Source organism: Elephas maximus, chromosome 17, assembly GCF_024166365.1.
Source record: "Elephas maximus indicus isolate mEleMax1 chromosome 17, mEleMax1 primary haplotype, whole genome shotgun sequence".
NCBI classification, from domain to species: domain Eukaryota; kingdom Metazoa; phylum Chordata; class Mammalia; order Proboscidea; family Elephantidae; genus Elephas; species Elephas maximus.
This window is the reverse complement of record NC_064835.1, coordinates 84,459,521-84,479,705: the sequence shown is the minus strand read 5'-3', so window position 1 is coordinate 84,479,705 and position 20,185 is coordinate 84,459,521. Positions and strand designations below refer to the sequence as shown.

The 20,185-nt window shown below is 44.4% G+C and overlaps 1 protein-coding gene and 1 pseudogene across 1 annotated transcript in view; one reads left to right on the top strand and one right to left on the bottom strand.

Annotated features, from left to right (window-relative positions):
• The first annotated feature begins 1,701 nt into the window (after nt 1-1,701).
• LOC126060306 (dynein light chain 1, cytoplasmic-like) lies at nt 1,702-5,855 on the top strand (annotated as a pseudogene).
• Nucleotides 5,856-7,581: 1,726 nt separating this feature from the next.
• The window catches only part of CREG2 (cellular repressor of E1A stimulated genes 2), a 28,626-nt gene continuing 16,022 nt past the window's right edge, over nt 7,582-20,185 (bottom strand). Inside the window, exons 3-4 of the mRNA XM_049856336.1 lie at nt 18,816-18,929; nt 7,582-12,590 (exon numbers count right to left, since the gene is read on the bottom strand). Coding sequence (XP_049712293.1) covers nt 12,443-12,590; nt 18,816-18,929 — 262 coding nt within the window. The 3' untranslated portion in view covers nt 7,582-12,442. The remainder of the gene's footprint in view (nt 12,591-18,815; nt 18,930-20,185) is intronic.

Below are 20,185 nucleotides of genomic sequence, written 5' to 3'. Positions count from 1 at the left end.
TTCTTTCTGGCCTGGATTCTGACAAAGGTGAAGTTCCCAGGAGGGGCCACAAGGTGGCACAGTGATTCTTTGTCACAGCTTTAGCAAAAAATCTCCAGGTTTGGAAGTTCTAAAGTTTGTCAGAAACTCCAGGAGAGTCAGCAGGTTATCTGGCAGTGGGCTGGGAGGATGCGGGACCTCAGCGAGGTGACAGGAAGGCTAGGGAAGAGAGTCACAGCAGGTGGTGGAAAAAGGAAGCGTGTTAGTGAGAGGCACTCACGGAGACCAGAAGTCCACAGATGATTCACTCTTTCTTCCCACAACCTTGACTGAACACTTACCGTGAGCCAGAATGGCACTACGTGCACAACCAGCCCTTCAGATAGATCATAGTCTTGCTGATGAGACTGACACGTGGACAAATTACTTCGGTACAACATGAAAATAATCATTCATATGATTGTGAGGGTGGCTGTTTAGCTGCTGTCTGGTTGGCCTCTGACTCGTGGTGACCCCATGCACAATGGAATGAAATACTGCCTGGTACTGCATCATCCCCATGGTCAGTTGGGGGTTGGACAATTTTGATCCATAAGGTTTTCACTGGCTGATTTTTGGAAGTAAATACTGGGCTTTTCTTCCAATTTATGTAATAGATGATAGATAGATAGAAATAGATAGATAGGCAGATAGGGAGACAAACAGACGAATAGATAGGCAGATGGACAAACAGATTGTTGTCATGAGCTGACATCCCTCGATTCCAACTCATGGCGATCCCACGTGTGCAGAGTAGGGCTGCTCCATAGGGTTTTCAAGGCTGTGATCTTTCGGAAGCAGATTTCCAGGCCTCTCCTCCGAGGTACCTCTGGGTGGGTTTGAACTACCACCCTTTCAGATAGTAGTTGAGCGCTTAACCATTGTGCCACCCAGAGACTCCAGATGGATAGATAATAGGCAGACAGACAGATAGCTGCTGTCGAGTCCACTCCGACTCACGGCCACCTTATGTACGACAGAACTAGATGTTGCCTGGTCCTGCCTCATCCTCGTAATTGCCGGCATGTTTGAGTCCATCGCTGCAGCTACTACACCAGTCCACTCACTGAGGGTCCCCTTCACCCTCACCAGCCCTCTGCTTGGCCAGACATGATGTCCCTCCCGCTCTAGCAGTTGACCCCTCCCGATGACGTATCCAAAGCAAGTGTGTCAGCCAGTGTTCTGTTGTGACCCCAAAGGATTTCGTTGGCTAATTTTTGGAAGTAGACAACTAGGCCTTTCTTCCTAATCTGTCTTCGTCTGGAAGCTCTTCTGAAACCTGTCCACCATGCGTGACCCTGCTGGTATTTGAAATACCGGTGGCATAGTTTCCAGCATCACAGCAACACGCAAGCCACCACAGTAGGACAAACTGACAGACAATGGTGGAATTCATATGATCCCACTGCTTATTTAGCCCTTACTGGGTGTCAGGCCCTGGTTGTTATTATTATCCCACTTTATAGGTGAGGAAACTGGGAACCAAAGGTTTAACAACTTTGCCCAAGTTCGCAAAGCTAAGAAACAGTGGATTCCAGCTCTCTATTTTAAAAGGCTGTGTTGGTGCTTTGGATTTTTATTCCTTCAACAAAACAAAACAAAGTGAAATAAATAAAGTGAAACAAATCTGCTTCTTTACACCTCATGACTTTAGGTTGACCTCAGAAATACTTAACAACAGGGATGGCAGGGGTACCCGTAATAAGCTCGGATGCCCCTGTCAGCCTCTTCTCCTCCTTGCAGGTATCTCCACATCTCCTGTTCATCACCGTGGCATTTGGCTCACCCAGCCACCACCTTTCTGGTCACCCCAGGCTTCTCTTTCCACAGCCATAGCCTGGCCTTTGTCATCACTCTAACTTCTTCACTGTGGACATTGCTCGTTTACACAGTTCCCTCAAATACCCCCGTGGCAGCTATTCTTTCCCTTCACGGTACCCTCAGGCTCACTGACCCCTTCTGCTTCTCCTGTGTCAGTCTTCTGTCTTCACTTCCTTCGTTCTTTCCCCGACTCAGTTCCCGTGATGCAGCATGTCGGCCGCTCTTAAAAACACCCTTAATCCTCTGGTCTCCCCTCCTTTCATCACACTGGCTGCTACCTCAGATAAGCCTGGATGTGTTCACGTCCGCACCTGGGCAGGGGTGCTCTGCCTGAGAAAACCACCCAACAGGAGTGTCAGGAGGGGAGGTGGGAAGGGCAGCTGCTAGGGAACACTCCCTGAGGAGGGGGAGGGCGTGCCCAGCCAAGGCTTCGGGGTCTCTGGGGAAGCAGGGTTTTTGTTGAGGGTGAGGGGGCTGTGGGCGTGGAGTGCCAAGGACTGAAGAGAGTGGAGAACACATGAAATGACTGTGGAAGAGAATGAGAGAGCTGGGCAGCCTCAAGGGCCCGTTTGAGGCTATCGGCCATCGATTTATAGTGGGACCAATCCTTGCGGTTGTGGGTTTTTCTCTGCAAATATTCACCCACAGAGATGAACACTGACTTTATTCAGGGCTGGGGTTTTGCCAGGAGGCCTGGTGGTGCAATGGTTAAGTGCTCAGCTGCTAATTGGATGGTCGGTGGTTTGAACCCAGCAGCCGCTCCATGGGAGAAAGATGTGGCATTCCGCTTCCATGAAGATTACAGCTTTGGAAACCCTATGGGGCAGTTCTCCTCTGTCCAGTCGAGCTGCTATGAGTCGGAATCGACTCGAGGGCAATGGGTGGGGGTTTTGCCATGTGGTTCTGATGGTAAAGGGTGGGGATGCTGAGGATACCAGCTGACGTGACAGAGCACTGAACTTACAGACGGATTACCAATACCGATACTCGTGGCGCCCCCTGTGAGTCAGAGTAGAACTGTGCTCCGTAGGGTTTCAAACGGCTGATTTTCTGAAGTAGGTCACTAGACCTTTCTTCGGAGGCACCTCTGGGTGGACTCAAACCTCCAACCTTTTGGTTATCAGTGGAGGGTGTTAACCATTTGCACCACCCATGGTCTCCACAGACTGATTGTTGTTGTCGTTAGGTGCCATCGAGCTGGTTCCAACTCATAGCGACCCTATGTACCACAGAACGAATCACTGCCTGGCCCTGCGCCACCCTTTTCTTAGAAGCCAGGATAGTGAGACTTTGTCTCACGTACTTTGGACATGTCATCAGGAGGGATCAGCCCCTGGAGAAGGACATCATGCTTGGTAAAGTAGAGGGTCAGCGAAATGAGATGGATTGACACAGTGGCTGCAACAATGGGCTCAAACACAGCAATGATAGTGAGGATGGCACAGGACTGACTGATTACCTGGCCTAAAAATGTCTTTGTTTACCTGAAGTTGACAAAAACATAAGCTTCATGAGGGTGGGCCAGTGGTCTTGTTCTTCTTGGTATCCCATCATGTTGTCAGTCACTTTCTTGACTACTGAGTCAGACTCAGACAATGAGGCTTGAGAGGCTTAGTGCTCTGGCAGCAATAGGGAGGGGGCCTGGAAGGAGAAGAGGGTGTGATTGGAAGAAGCGTCTAAAATTGTGAGTTCAGAGATGGTCAGTTCTGGAGGTGACCTGGTTCAGGGTGTCACTCAGGACATGGGGGCTGAGGTGGAATGGAGGTAGGGTGACCAACCTGTCTTGATTTGCCCAGGACTCTCCTGATTTTTAGCACTGAAATTCCTTCGTCCTGGGGAATCCCTTAGTCCTGCGCAAGCTGGGGCAGTTGGTGGTTCTAAGCAGAGGACATGACTCTCTCTGAGAAGGTAGTGTATAGGTGGGTGGTCTTGGAAGCTGTGGTCACTCAGAGTTGTTCACTGTCATGGACGTGAGCCAATTTTTGCCAGACTACGTGTGTGATCCCTTTGGCATGTTTGTTTATCACTGAATCAGGGCTTTTTCCCAGTCTTGAACACGAGGACTAACGCCTAGACTAAAAATGGCAAATGATCCAAGGATGGGAACAGCAAAACGCAGCCACGTCAGCGTTTTCAAAGTCTGCAAATTAAGCACATTTTACTCAGAGCCTTAAAAATCCTAACAACGAGCGTTACCAAGCTAATCCTTCTTATTTGGCAGTTAACTGCAGATTCACTGTAATGGCCTCTATTTCCTTAGAAATCAAACAACAGCGATTTGTAACAAGACAGGAAGAGGCTCACACATCCGCACGTGGTGGTCGTGAGGGTTAGATCCGTTCACACACATGAAGCGTTGTCCGTGGCCTGACATACGTGGAGCCCACACTAGTAGTTCGTTTTTTTAATATAAAACCTTCTTGTTGCGCTATTGAAGCTACACTCATCAGTCCGGGGAAGGATTTAACCTCTAAATTGATTTAACCTTCTAAATGTGGTCTTATGATAAAGCCTTCACAGGAAGGCCTTTGGAGAAACAAACTTTAATTAATTTGTTTTTAAGATTACACGCGAAGCTTTCTGGTAACGTGGGTTGCCCATTTTGCTTCAAATATGCCACCAGGTTGTGATGCCAAGAAAAATGAAAACTTAATTCTGTCTGGCATTTTAACGATTGGCGAAATTCACTGTTTACTTTGGTGTCGGGTCACAGCAGCTTCTGATTATTTCCGCTGACCATGAATGCCTCTCTCTGGTCCTGAAAGAGGCAGCTTTGCGCTGTCCCAGTCCTCAGCCTTCAGGTCTGTGGGTGGCAGGGCAAGGGGTAGGTATGACCACTCTCTGATCTGAAGCTGTGTGATTTGGGGGAAACTTGACAAAGGGGCCTGGAAAATGTCCAAGGAAGTACCCAGAGAAGAACTTAAGCCAGAGTCCTTTCCGGTGCCAGGGTCAGATGCAAAGGCCAGGGAGGGGCTAGTTCAGCTGGCTGCTCATCTGTGCCCCTGCACCAGCCTCGTGTGCCACCTGTATTTGTGGGGTGGTGAGGTGTCCCCTGAACTTGGAAATGAAGTCAGCCTCTGAGAACAAAAGTGGGATTAAGCAGCCCCAGAAGCACTACATTTTAGGAGACGTTCTGTGAGAGCTTAAGGGATGATCAAATAAATTTGATGGTGGGTGTTTTCTTGTTTTTCATAGCACTTATCGCCTTCAGCGGAGTCCCTGGGTGGCGCAAATGGTTAATGGCTGGACTACTGAAATATTGGTGGTTCAAACCCGCCAAGAGGCACTGGCCATCTGCTTCCGAAAGGTCGCAGCCTTGAAAACCCTATGGAATGTGGGTCTACTCTGTAACACGTGGGGTCACCATGAGTTGGAATTGGCACGATGGCAACCGATTTTTTGTTTTTTGTTTATCACCTTCAAATAGACTCTGTAATCATTATGTGTATTCTCTTCTGTCTTCTCCGGCTGGAACATAAAGGGCACAGGGCAGGGATTCTTGTTTTGTTCATCGCTGTGTTCCCAGGTTCTAGAATGATGCCTGGCACTTAGCAGCTGCTCAGAAGATAAATGTTGAATGAATGAATGAATGTGATTAGGGCGCATCCTCAGCCATGGAAAGTTAAAGAGCGAGTTGCCTGGGCTCCACAGCTGAGGTAGCGACGGCAGCTCCTGCCAGCCTTGAGCCACCTCAACCTGTCCCCCAGAAGACTGTCACAGTTGGCCACTCCCTGCTCCTTGGTGACCATGTGTGACCAGAGGTCATGATAAAAAATGTGGACACGTTGGAGAAGGTGCAACAGGGCTCGGTGGAGTGTGCTACTCAGGCATTGGAGAAATGCAACGTAGAGAAGGACATTGCAGCCCGTGTCAAGAAGGATTATGACAGGAAGTACTACCCCACCCGGCTCTGCAGTGTGGGGAGAAACTTTGGTAGTTACGTGGCACATGACAGTAAGCACTTCACCTACTTCTACCTGGGCCATGTGGCCATGCTTCCCTTCAAATCTGGTTAAAACATGGGTGGATTACACCCACACACCAGTGACCCATCCAGAAGCAAGGACTGCAGCCTAAATTCCAAATATCAGAGGCTGAAATCTTCAGCTTTGCTCAGGGGACAGCTCCAACCTTTATTGCGTTGTGTTGTACAGGGCTATCTCTGCACTGGTTTGTTATGGTTAGAGACCAATTAGCAAAACAGCTTATGTTTGCATTTATTTCCTACTCTGTACTTTTCCCCTGCTTCATGCTTTCTCATTCCTCACAATTCATTCTTTAAAAAAAAAAAAAATCTATTGGAGATGTGTTGTTTAAAAAAAAATTATAAGCCATCTGAAAAAGGCAGTCCACGGAAAGGTGCCCTGCAAGGAACCCAGCAGCAGGCACTTGCAGGCGCCTCTTGCCAGCACCCTTGTGGGAGAGGGTCACTTGGTGGGTGGGCCTCCTAGGGGAGATGGACAAACTTTGTCTTAGCTCCAAACACTAGGAGGAACAACTACGCCAAAAATAGGGACACGAGAGTGTGGCTACTTATACATTTTTCAAAGTGAAAATTAGGCTCATTTTGTTCTGCTATACCTTAAAAAGGAAACCCTGGTGGTGTAGCAGTTAAGAGTTTGGCTGCTAACCAAAGGTCATCAGTTCGAATCCACCAGGTGCTCCTTGGAAACCCTATGGGGCAGTTCTACTGTTTTAGACCGGGGTCTCTAGAGAAACAAAACCAGTAAAATATATAAATACATATATAGAGAGATTTATATCAGAGAGATGGCTCCCATGATTGTAGAGGCTGGAATGTCCCAAGTCCATGGATCAGGATAGCAGCATCTCCTGATTCACACAGACTCGGGGGCTGATGAACCCAAGATCAGCAGGTTGGAAAGCAAGGCTCTTGCTCATAGACTGTGAAGATGGAGGAATCCCAAGATCTGCAGATAAGGTGATAGTTCAAGTTCCAAGAACCAGAGGTCAGACCAACAGGAGGCAGCTGCAGGATCCAGAGAGAGCAAAAAGCCAGAACGTCTGCTTATATTCGGATGCAGGCCACACCCGCAAGGAAACTCTTTCAACTGATGGGTTACTCACAGCAGATCCCATCGCGGGAGAGATCGCATATAAACTCTGAGAATTGTAGCCCAGCCAAGCTGACACACAGTCTTAACCATCGCATCTACTCTGTCCTATAGTGTTGCTATGAGTCAGAATCGACTTGATGGCGATAGGTGTTGTTTCATACCTTAAAAAGAAGCACCGGTGGTTTAGTGCAGAATTTCCGCCTTCCATGTTGGAGATCAGGGTTCTATCCCCAGACGACACACTTCACATGCAGCCACTACCTTTCTGTCAATGACGGCTTGCGTGTTGCTACGATGTTGAACGAGCTTCAGTGGAGCTTCCAGACAAAGACAAACTAGGAGGAAAAGCTTGGAGGTCTACTTCTAAAAGTCAGCTAATGAAATCATGGTGGTCTGATCCACAACCGATCACAGATGGTACAGGGCCAGGCAGTGTTTGTTCCATTGTACCTGGGGTCACCAAGAGTTGGGGGCCCACTCCAGGGCATCTAACCACAACCACAACATGCTCGAAACAAATCATATCAACACGAGTTACCAAGCTAATTCTTTTCTTTTTGTTTGAAACAGTAACTATTTTCTTGGACATCTACTAATGACAGTTTGTAACATTACATGGAAGGACCATATATAAGTGTCATCATTTTATTTAATTGAGCAGAGAAATCATACCAGTAATGAAGTAGTCTTTGGTTAAACATACATATCTAATCTTGAAAACAGATTTGACACTCCACATGCATTACAGAGCACAGAAAACATAACTTCCTTACAATTCCAATTTTACAAGAATCAATTTGCTGCTAGAGCAATCAAACGAGCATCAATGAATTATTCTAGAGAGGTTTTATTTTCAGAACACTATTTGATAGTTAAGTTATTAAAAATGAGACCACATTCTGGAAAAATTGTAGAAATGCTCTTCAACCAAAAGACAACTCTTTTATAAAGAGTGACTATGGGTTTTTTTTTATATACAAGGCATAGCGAGACAAGAAACATCAAAATTACTTGATGCATGTCAAGTTGAGGGATCTGTACAATCGCTGTAAACAAAAACACTGGGCCAGGATATACTTTAGTTAGCCTATTCACAGAAGCAAACAGAGAAACAAAATGAACTATTTCCCAGAAGACTTAGAGAAAGAGAGTGGGAATATAGTTCTTCACTATAAACATCCCTGGGGAATAATTACGTCACTCTCAGGTCCCTACACACACCATAGCTTACTCAGTATGTGTATGTCAAAATCTTAGACATCCTCCCCTTCTAAGGGTCCCATATGGACTCTATACAGATTTGTTGAATTCTTATTAATTTGTAATCAACATTAAATTGCACACCTTTAGAAAACTTCTAAAGAAGTCTTTCTCTTCCACACATGCATACATTAACGGTTAACAAAAGATAACTAATATTGTCTTATCCTCTTTTCTGCTAGGTTTTGGCACATAGCTCAGGTGCTCATTTTATTAGGGACCAAGAAGAGAGACAGCACATATTCCTCAGTTAAAGTAAGCCTTAACTTTACAAATTTTTAAACTTTTTATTCTGGGATAATTGAAGATTCACGTGCAGTTGTAAGAAATAATATAGAGATCTGTGTACACTTTTACCCAGCTGTAACGTCCTGCAAACTATAGTACAATATCACAACCAGGATATTGACATTGATACATCAAGATACAAAATAGTTCCAGCAGCACACGGCTCCCTTGTGTTGCCCTTTTCAAGTCACCTCACCTCCCTCACTCCCTCTGCCCCCAACCACCTTGCAATCAGTAATCTGTTCTCCATTCTTGTAAGTCTGTCATTTCAAAAAATGTTATAGAAAGGTCAGTGTGTGTGACCTTTTGGGATTGGCTTTTCTCATTCAGCATAATTCCCTTGTGATTCATTCAAGTTGTCGCTGTGCCATTCTTTTTTATTGCTCAGTAGTATTCCACCGTATGGATGTACCACAATTTGTCTCACCATTCATCTGTTAAAGGGCATATGGGTTGTTTCCAATTTTTGACTATTATGAATAAAGCTGCTATGAATTTTCATATCCAGGTTTTGTGTGAATACAAGTTTTCATTGGATAAGTGCCCATGAGTGTAATTGCTGGGTCGTATGACAGGTGCTGGTTACTTTTATAAGAAACTTTCAGAGCGTTTTTGCAGAACGGCTGTTCCATTTTACATTCCCACCAATAACACATGGGTGACTCGGTTTCTGAGCATTCTTGCCACCATTCAGGGTTGTCATTCTTTTTTTTTTTTTAATTTTAGCAATTTTGGTAGATGTGTAGTGATTTCTCATTGTGGTTTTAATTTGCATTTCTCTAAAGAATAATAGTGTTGAACACCTTTTCATGTGCTTATTTGCCATTTGTATATCCCCTTCAGTGAAGCGTAGGTTCATAGTCTCCATTTTCTAATTGGATTGCCTTATTTTTTTTATGGTTGAGTTTTGAGGGTTCTTTATATCTTCTAGATACTAGCTAGTCCTTTGTCAGGTATGTGGTTTGCAAATTATTTTCTCCCAGTTTGTAGCCTGACTTTTCATCCTCTTACCAGGGTTTTTTGAGAGCAAAAGTTTTAAATTTTGATGAAGTTTAATTTTTCAAATTTTCATTTCATGGACAGTACTTTTGGTATCAAGTCTAAGAACTCTTTGCTTATCCCTAGGTCATGAAGATTTTCTCCTTAAAGTTTTATAGTTTTACATTTTATATTTAAATGTATGATCTATTTGGAGTCAATCTTTGTGTAAGGCGTGAGGATTATTACTTTTTGCCTACAGATGTCCACTTGCCCCAGTGCCTTTATTGAAAAGACTATCCTTTCTCCACTGAATTGCTTTTGACCCTTTATAAAATATCAGGTGGGTGTATTGCTGGCTCTCTGCCTGGGCTCTCTGTTCTGTTCGGTCAGCCCCTGTGTCCACACTGCTTTGATCACTGTAAGCTAAAGTGTGAGGGTGACTTGTGGGGTATTTTTGAGCATGTAGTTTGTTCCTCGAGTTTTCACCCCTTACCTATAAATAGGGGGTAAAAAATATGAAATACCCTCAAAATTACCCTACTCTTATGTATTGCCACTGTCAGGAATTCCTTTGAGCACTGGCTTATCTTACTATGTTTTTTAGTAAAGGGCACTGAAAAGTATACTTTGACAACTCAAACTCTCTTTATGCCTTAATTTTTTAAATAACACTTTTACTTATTTTAAAAATGTATATTTTCTATATATGGTCATGAGCTTTTATGTTCTATAACAAACCAAACCCACCAAAGAGGGTGTATAGTCATTACAGAAAGACAGAAAACTTGGGTACTGCTAGATCCTTTGTGGACTTCAGTTCTAAGAGGTCTTGGATGTGTACACACAGGCTCACACAGGCCTTGAGTGCGTACACAGTTTAGTTTCTTGCAAACACAAGCAGGACTCCTGCATATAATTTGTAGAAAATATTAAATCTGTAGTCAGACTCAAGACTCAACCAGACTGAGTCCAGCACAGCTAGACGGTGCTCAGCTACCACCAATGACTGCTCTGGCAGGGGTCACAATAGAGGGTCCCCAACAAAGCTGGAGAAAAATGTAGAACAGAATTCAAACTCCCCCAAAAAGACCAGACTTACTGGTCTGACAGAGACTGGAGAAACTCCAAGAGTCTAGCCCCTGGACACCCTTTTAACTCATTACTGAAGTCACTCCTGAGGTTCACTCTTCAGCCCAAGATTAGACAGGCCTATAAAACAAACCCTTGGTAAAGTACAGCGTCGGTGAAGAAGAGGAAGACCCTCAATGAGAAAGACTGACACAGTGGCTGCAACAATGGGCTCCAGCATAATAACGATTGTGAGCATGGTGCAGGACCAGGCTGTGTTTCATTCTGTAGTACACAGGGTTGCTATGAGTTGGAACCGACTCAATGGCACCTAACAACAACACAACATAAAACAAATAATAATACATGTAGTTCAACCATGTATATGAGACTAAATGGGCACACCAGCCCGGGGGCAAGGGCAAGAAGGCAGGAGGGGTCAGGAAAGCTGGACAAATGGAAATGGGGAACCTGGGCTCAAGTGGGAGAGAGTGTTGATACATCGCAGGGTTGGCCACCAATGTTACAAAACAATATGTGTATTAATGGTTTAATGAGGAACTAATTTGTTCTGTAAATCTTCACCTAGAGAACAACAACAATAAAAAAGAAAAAAAGACTCAAGACTCAAACTTAGACCTTTTTTTTTTTGGGCAAAAGCCATGGCAAATCACTCCAGGCAGGTACGTCATTCTGTTTTACATTCGCTTTACTGATTTTCCCAGTTCATGGCTACCTGTGCCTTTCCAAAACTTGTCTCATTCTGAAAACTGGAAAGCCTTTAGGCACTACTCTCTCTGCTATGTGCAGTTAATTCCAGAATCTGTACTTGGGGATTTGACTTGACTTCTCTGAGCCTCAGTTTCCTTGTCTGTAAGTAGCAATGATGGCAAATGTTTCATTGGTTGTAGGGTTGACATGCGATGACTTGTGTAAAGGGCCTGGACATGGAGTAGGCCCTCAGTTACACCAGACTCCTTTCCTTCCTTCTCTCACGTTACCTTTGCTTCCTTCCCCTCTCCTGGGAGTCTCCTCTACATACCACAGACTGAGGTGCTTCTTATTCTGGATGCCCCCTGAGAGGAGCAGTCCCTGTCAGAAACATGAGCTGCAGGGATACAGGGAGCCTGACGCCAAAGCCACCCCATCCTCTTACTGTACCACCACGGCCTGCTTACCAAGGGCATGGCTGTGCACTGATTTATGTGTGTTCTCCACCGCTCGTCAACTACAGTGGGAAAAGGCTTCAGAAGTGATCTACACATTCTAGCAAACGTGCCTTCATGATACATTTGCATTCCAGCAGCACAGTGAGTAATCCATAGACCAACAGTCCTCCACTCTCTCCCTAAACACAGCACTGGGGTTGTATGATGCATGCTTAGTTCTTTTGTGGTTGCACTGCACTTGAACCCAGACACTGCTTTTGGTACAACAAGCAACAACAATACTCTCAGGATACAATGTCATCACACCATACTCACAGGATACAAAGTCATCACACCGTACTCACAGGATACAAAGTCATCACACCCTACTCACAGGATACAAAGTCATCACACCGTACTCACAGGATACAAAGTCACTCACAGGTGTAATTTGTTTTTCTAAAGAATGGAACAGCAACTGTTTTAATGTGTCAGTTTGACAACGAAGATGGCCCTCAAGTAGGTGAGTCTCGACCGCATACAACGTAAACAAAGGCTGGGTAGGTGAAGAACCTGTGTGAATGGACGATTGGCAAATGACCACTTTAATTTCAAGTCTAGCACAGTGTTCCCTGTTCATCCTCTTCTGTTCTTCAGTAAGGACGACAGGGCTGCTGTGAACCTTTCAGCAAAGAGACCGCAGACAATAGCTTTCCAGCAGTGTGACTTACAAGTTTTTCATGTTAAAGCACAAACACTGAGGTCGTTTTTCTTCCTCCATCAGGCCTTTCTTGGAACTGCTTTGAAATATTCCTCCCTTGGAATCTCGGATACCCCTCCATACCATTTCTGAAGCCAGATGTGTTCTACCCTCATCTTCATGAAGAACCACTCGTATTGACGGGGCCACTTCCTCATAACTGGGTGCCTGAAGGAACAGAGGAGAGACCACACTGAAGCTTTTCTTACCAGAGGGGTGTGCCTTCCGGAAGCATGGGTTAGGAATCCATGTTGTATGGGACCACTGTTAGAAGAACTCAAGAAAAGGCTTAAACATAGAAAAAAACATTCTTTGATGGTTACAAGGGTGGGGAGAGAGGGAGAGGAGAAATCATTAAAAAATAATAATAAAATTGAGGTCTATTAGTTATTTACCAATCAAGATAGGACTGATTTTAAATGGCTGTCAACAAGACTAATTTCTCAACCTACTTTTCTGGAATCCATTATCTTAAAATAATTTTTTTTTTAATTGGTCAAAAAAGAATCTACATCTTCTCAGCCAAGTTGTATATAACCCTTCAGGCTCCAGTCGTCATCTGGGCTGAGAGAAGCTCAAACCATGCTCAAGCCAGCTAGAGTGGAAGCCAAGAAGCTGGGTATCGGAGCCTGGGAGAGCCTTAGGAAGGCAGGAAACTATAGACCCTACACCTAGTAGCTAAAAGCTCAAGATTTGAGCTAGACTTCCTGGTTCAAATCCCAGCTCCACTGCTGACGAGCTGTGACACCTTGGATGTCCCTTTTGCTCTCTCGAGCCTCAGCCTCCTTGTCTGTAGTGTGGGTGATACTGCTGGTACCAGATCAGAGGATTGTACGGGGAGCAAATGAATAAGCTCAGGTATGCATCTGCATAGCGTAAGTGCTGAGTAAGTGTCTGTTATTGTTACCTGCGGAGACCCTGGGTGGTGCAAAAGGATAATGTACTCAGCTGTTAACCGAAAGATTGGAGGTTTGAGTCCAGCCAGACGTGCCTCAGAAGAGAGGCCTGGTGACCTACTTCTGAAAATCAGCCACTGAAAACCCTGTGGAGCACAGTGCTACTCTGACACACATGGGATTGCCATGAATCAGAGAAAACCCTGTGGAGCACACTGCTACTCTGACACACATGGGATTGCCATGAATCAGAGAAAACCCTGTGGAGCACAGTGCTACTCTGACACACATGGGATTGCCATGAATCAGAGAAAACCCTATGGAGCACAGTGCTACTCTGACACACATGGGATTGCCATGAATCAGAGTCAACTTCATGGCAATTTTTTTTTTTAATTGTTATCATTAAACATAAAGAAGTGCTTTATGGATGGTGTCTGTATGAATTGTTAAAACGAAAAACTGTGGGCCTACGAAGCAAGTCTGTTCACAGGGAGATTTCCACTCCTGCAGTGTGCTTAGAACTGTTGAGACAAAGCGGAACCAGAGCGGACAAGGACCTTTATGTTCTGCCTCCTGTTACTTGCTGAGCCGCCTTCTCCCCCTAAACACACTGTAATATCCTGGAGGGCAGGGGCTGGGGCTCACTTTTTTTTAGACTTCATAAAAATAAGAGTTTTCCTTATATCAAAAAACATTATAGAAAAAATTCAAAGACCAACTGCAAACTGGGAAAAACAATGAAACGATATAATAGGTCAGTGTTCTGTTTTTAAAAATAATTTATGTTGAAACAATCATAAATTTACAAAGAAGTTTAAAGTACAGTAGAAAGAACTTTTTTTTCCTGAACCACGTGATAGTGAGATGCTGACCTGACGCCCTATCACTTCCAAACACTCGCACAGCCGATGTCACCATCGTTACTTTAAGCCACTCAGTTTTGTAATCCTAACTGGGACAGATCTGGGTGCCAGAAGTGCAGTGCTGCCATAATGAAACCTAAATCATGGGGCCTCGAGGAGGCTGACAGTGATGGCTTAAAAGAAAGTAAAGAAAATGTTACTAGAAGCTGGATGAAAGGGGCCCATGTTATGCAGTGGTGAGAAATTTGGCAACACTGTAGCCTGCTGTAATATGGGAAATCGGAAACGTACCTAATGAACTCAGTGGTCTAAGAATGTGTCACCTGGCTTCTTCTCATTGTTCATCATAAAGCTCAAGAGGAGAGAGGTGAACTAACGGCTTGCTGAATTTGTAAACAAAACATACATCTGTGTTTACTTCTCTGTCTCCATACTGAAAACCACAAATGAACACTGATACACCCAATTCCAACTCAATTCCATGGAGTTCATTCTAGTTTTCTGCCTTTACGTGTTTGTAACTAATCTGTGGAAGTGAGAATCCTGGCTTCCATTATCCTCATTACATTTACTCATTTGATTGTTCTCATCTTCATGGTTGTGGATGGCTCATCCAACTTTACATCTGCCTTTGTGCCGTTCCTCCTTAATTTATAAAATGGCCAGTTTGCCTGTTCTCATTGCCTGTGTGCATGGACACCCCCCACCCCCCACCGCCCCTTGTCCAGCTCTGACTTTTCATTACAGGCTGTCCCTCATGGATACACTCATCGCCCCGCTTAGACTTCAACACCCCTTGACAGACCACCCCTCCGTGCAGACACCACCTGTCATGGATTGAATTGTGTCCCTCCAAAACGTGTATCAACCCGGCGAGGCCATGATTCCCAGTATTGTGTGGTTGCCCTCCATTTTATAACCTGATTATCCTCCCTTTTGTGATGTGTTTTAAGTCCTAGCCTCTTTGCCTGTGGTTATGGTCTCATTTGGGAGTGAGCTGTCTGTTATGTTAATGAGGCAGGATTAGGTTACATTAAAGAGGATTAGGGTGAGATGCAACACCCTTACTCAGGTCACAGCCCTGATCAGATGTAAGGAGTTTCCCTGGGTTGTGGCCTGCATCACCTTACAAGAGAAAAAAAAGAGAGACAGGAGCAGAGGGAGAGGGACTTCCTACTACCAAGAAAGCAGAGCTGGGAGAGGAGTGTCCTTTGGACCTGGGGTCCCTGCTCTGAGAACCTCCTAGACAAAGGGGAAGATTGATGCCAAGACGCGTGGAGATCTCCAAGGAATGCCAGGCCCACAGATGCTGAAAGGAGACAAAGACCTTCTCCTGAATTCAGACTTCTAGCCTCCTAAACTGTGAGAGAATAAATCTGTTTGCTAAAGGCATCCACCTGTGATATTTCTGTTATAGCAGCACTAGATAACTAAGACGGCACCTCCCCTTGCACAAGTTCTGCCGTCCACACTGGGCTGCCCCCACGTAGTTGCCTTATCCCCTGCCCAGGCTCCAGCTCCCACTGGACAGCCTCTCGCTCTACAGCAGCACTCTCAAACTCTAGAATGCATAATGTTTCCTGGGGCAGACTTTTCAAAAATTTAGATTGAACCTTATCTCCAGAGAATCTGATTCAGTAAGTAGGTCAAGGGGCAGGGGTGGGGGGCAGAAAGCCACATTTATATAAGCATCCTAAGTGATTCTGTCTGTGGGAAGAGGGGATGAAAAAGCTTAATATCAGTCAGAACAAGGCCAGAGGCTGACTTCAGAACAAACCATCAATTGCTCATATGCAAGTTCAAGTTGAAACTGAAGAAAATTAGAGTAAGTCGATGAGAGCCAAAGTATGACCTTGAGTATGTCCCACCTGAACTTAGAGGCCATCTCAAGAATAGATGTGACATGTTGAACACTGATGACTGAAGACCAGAAGAGTTGTGGAATGACATCAAGGATATCATCCATGAAGAAAGCAAAAGGTCATTAAAAAGACAAGAAAGAAAGAAAAGACCAAAATGGATGTCAGAAGAGACTTGCTCTTGAAAGTCAAGTATCTAAAGGAAAAGGAAGAAATGAGGAAGTAAAAGAACTGGACAGAAGGTTTCAAAGGGCGGCTCGAGAAGACAAAGTAAACTATTATAATGACATGTGCAAAGAGCTGGAGATGGAAAACCAAAAGGGAAGAACATGCTCAGCATTTCTCAAGCTGAAAGAACTGAAGAAAAAATTCAGTCCTCGAGTTGCAATAGTGAAGGATTCCATAGTGAAAATATTAAACGATGCAGGAAGCATCAAAAGAAGATGGGAAGAATACACAGAGTCATTGTCCAAAAAAGAACTGGTTGACGTTCAACCATTTCAAGAGGCAGCATTTGATCAGGAACAGATGGTACTGAAGGAAGAAATCCAAGCTGTACTGAAGGCATTGGTGAAAAACAAGGCTCCGTGAATTGATGAAATACCAACTGAGATGTTTCAACAAACAGATGCAGCGCTGGAAGCGCTCACTCGTCTATACCAGGAGATTTGGCCAACTGACTGGAAGAGATCCATATTTATGCCTATGCCCAAGAAAGGTGATGGGTATGTAAAAAGTGTATGTGGAAATTATCAAACAATATCATTAATATCACATGCAAGTAAAATTTTGCTGAATATCATTCAAAGCGACTGCAGCAGTATGTCGACAAGGAACTGTCAGAAATTCAGGCTGGATTCAGAAGAAGTTGTGGAACCAGGGATATCACTGCTGATGTCAGATGGATCCTGGCTGAAAGCAGAGAGTACCAGAAAGATGTTTACCTGTGTTTTATTGACTATGCAAAGGGATTTGCCTGTGTGGATCATAACAAATTATGAATAACGCTTCAAAGAATGGGAATTGCAGGACACTTAATTGTGCTCATGAGGAGACTGTACATAGGCCAAGAGGCAGTTGTTTGAACAGAACAAGGGGATACTGATTGGTTTAAAGTCAGGAAAGGTGTCATCACGGTTGTATCCTTTTGCCATACCTGTTCAATCTGTATGCTGAGCAGACAATCTGAGAGGCTGGACTGCTACGAAGAAGAGTGTTGCATCAGGATTGGAGGAGGACTTATTAACAATCTGCATTATGCAGATGACACAACCTTGCTTGCTGAAGGCGAAGAGGACTTGAAGCACTTACTGATGAAGATCAAAGACCACAGCCTTCAGTATCGATTACGTCTCAACATAAAGAAAACAAAAATTCTCACAACTGGACCAATAAGCAACATCATGATAAGCGGAGAAAAGACTGAAGCTGTCAAGGATTTCATTTTATTTGGATCCACAATTAATGCCCATGGAGCAGCAGTCAAGAAATCAAAAGATACATTGCGTTGGGAAAATCTGCTGCGAAAGACCACTTTAAAGTGTTGAAAAGCAAAGATGTCACCTTGAAGACTAACGTGTGCCTGACCTAAGCCATGGTATTTTCAGTCGCATCATATGCATGTGAAAGCTGGACAATGAATATATGCATGTGAAAGCTGGACAATGAATAAGGAAGACTGAAGAACTGATGCCTTTGAATTGTGGTGTTGGTGAAGAATATTAAATATACCATGGACTTCCAAAAAAACCAAACAAATCTGTCTTGGAGGAAGTACAACCAGAATGCTCCTTGGAAGCAAGGATGGCGAGACTGCGTCTTACATACTTTGCACCTGTTACCAGGAGGGATCAGTTCCTGGAGAAGGATTTCATGCTTGGCAGAGTACAGGGTCAGTGAAAAAGAGGAAGACCCGCAACGAGGTGGTCTGGCACAGTGGCTGCCACAATGGGCTTAAGCATAACAATGATTGTGAGCATGGCGAAGGACCCAGCAGTATTTCGTTCTGTGGTACCTAGGGTTGCTATGAGTCGGAACCAACTCAATGGCACCTAATAACAACAAGTGACTCTGATACACGGGGCCAATGCACCACACTGAGAAGCGTAACTTCTGGTGACCTGGGTGGTGCAGACAGTGTTCGATCGGCTTCTAAGCTAAAGGTTGGCGATTTGAACCCACCCAGCAGCTCTTTGGAAGAAAAGACCTGGTGAACTGCTTCCGTAAAGATTACAGCCAAGAAAATCCTATGGAGCATTTCTCCTCAGTCACATATGAGGTCACCGTGAGTCAGGGGCTGACTGGACAGTAGCTAACAACAACAACATAACATCTGGTACCATTCTTTCCTTGTAGGAGGAATTTGAAATGTGTGTCATGTTGACTATGAAGACTCAGTTATTTTCATTTCAAGGTAGGGCACTGACAAGGGTTGGCAGCATGTGAGAACTGTGTCTGGGACACCTCAATGTGGGGTGCTCTCCAGGGGCAGTGTCAGCCCTTTGCAAGGCCATCTGCCTGGTCTTTGCAAGAAACAACTAGAGCTGGCATATGGTTGGCAGTGCTGGGCCACGGAAGGAAGTGTGGCTCAGACCAATCGCTGTCATTGCATCAAAAAACCGAAACCGAACCCATTGCCGTTGAGTTGATTCCAACTCACAGTGACCCTGCAGGACAGGGTAGAACTGTCCCATAGGGTTTCCAAGGACTTTCTGGTTAGTGGCCAAGCTCTTAACCACTGTGCCACCAGGGCTCCTGAAAGCATATACGAACCTTGAAAACATGGCTTGCTTGGCAAATTCTACTTCTTCTGGAGACACGGCAACCATCTGGCCGGTGAGCGTTAGTCGGGTGCATCGGGGATCTTCTGGGTCAACGATATTTTTTCTGTACGCAAAGAACATTTTCATGCATCACAACAGTGATCTCACATCAGCCTGCAATACTAAGGATTTTACTAAAAAATTCAATATTCCGACCTTACATGGAGATCTCACTTGTTTCACCTGACTCAATCCAAGAATTTTGTCTTTTTTTCTCATTGTATTAAAACATAAACCTCTGATTTTTCCAGCCTGGTAAGCCGCACGAGAGAAGTCCTGGTTCTGGTTTTTGGTTTCATCTTCATTGTTGACCATGGGATTTACCCTCATTTCTTGTGAGCATGTATTTAAGGAATGCTTATCTTCCTATTGTTTTTCAAATCAATGAAGTCTATGGTTGTATTCTTAAAACTTTAAATAATGAACTTTTTTCTTAAAGTTTATAAAAAACAATTACCATGTAGGGAATTTGGGGACTTATAAAAATATATATATGCGAAAGTAAAAACCAGTGTGTTTTTAAAATAAACTTGGAATTATTGCACATTCATAGTTTTATCTTTCTTTCACTTAGAAATTGTGAACATTTTATGTTGGGAAGATCAGATTTTGAAATCTGTTTACTCACAGAATTCTCAGCTGCAGTTTACCTCAAGCACTTTTTTCTACCAGTCCTGTCTCCCGAGTATACAAAGCGGCTAGGGAGCTGCAACCCTGAGGTCGAATAATCTCACTTGGCGTTTGCGAGAGCTGTGGGGTAGCTGAGCAATAGGAAAAGCACTGTCTAGTCTCAGTGCTGACGTTCAACGTGAGGGTCGGGCGGGAAGGACTGGACCTCAGTTTCTGCTTCTGTAAAATGAGGACAATAATTTCTCACCTGCCTTCCTTGCAGGGTCCGAATGAAATGATGGATGTAAAAGCACTGTGAATATCATGAAGAAATACAGAACAGTGTTATCTTACATGTAAACGCGCTGTTCTAACTTTGAGACGTTCATAAAATTTCAGCAAGTTGATGGGAGCTGGTTAAACATGGAACACCCTTTGAGGTGGTGTTGAGTCAATTTTGACTCATGACGACCCCATGGGTGCAGAGCAGAACGGCTCCATAGGATTTTCAAGGCCGTGACCTTTCAGAAGCAGATCACGAGGCCTGTCTTCTGAGGCACCTCTGGGTGGGTTCAAACCACCAAACTTCCAGCTGGCTAGTAGTGGAGTGCTTAACAATTTGCACCACCCAGTGAATCTATTCCTTTGAGATGGACTGAATATATCACTCCTCTTTTAGCTTACTGGCTTGAAGGACTTTATGGCACGGCG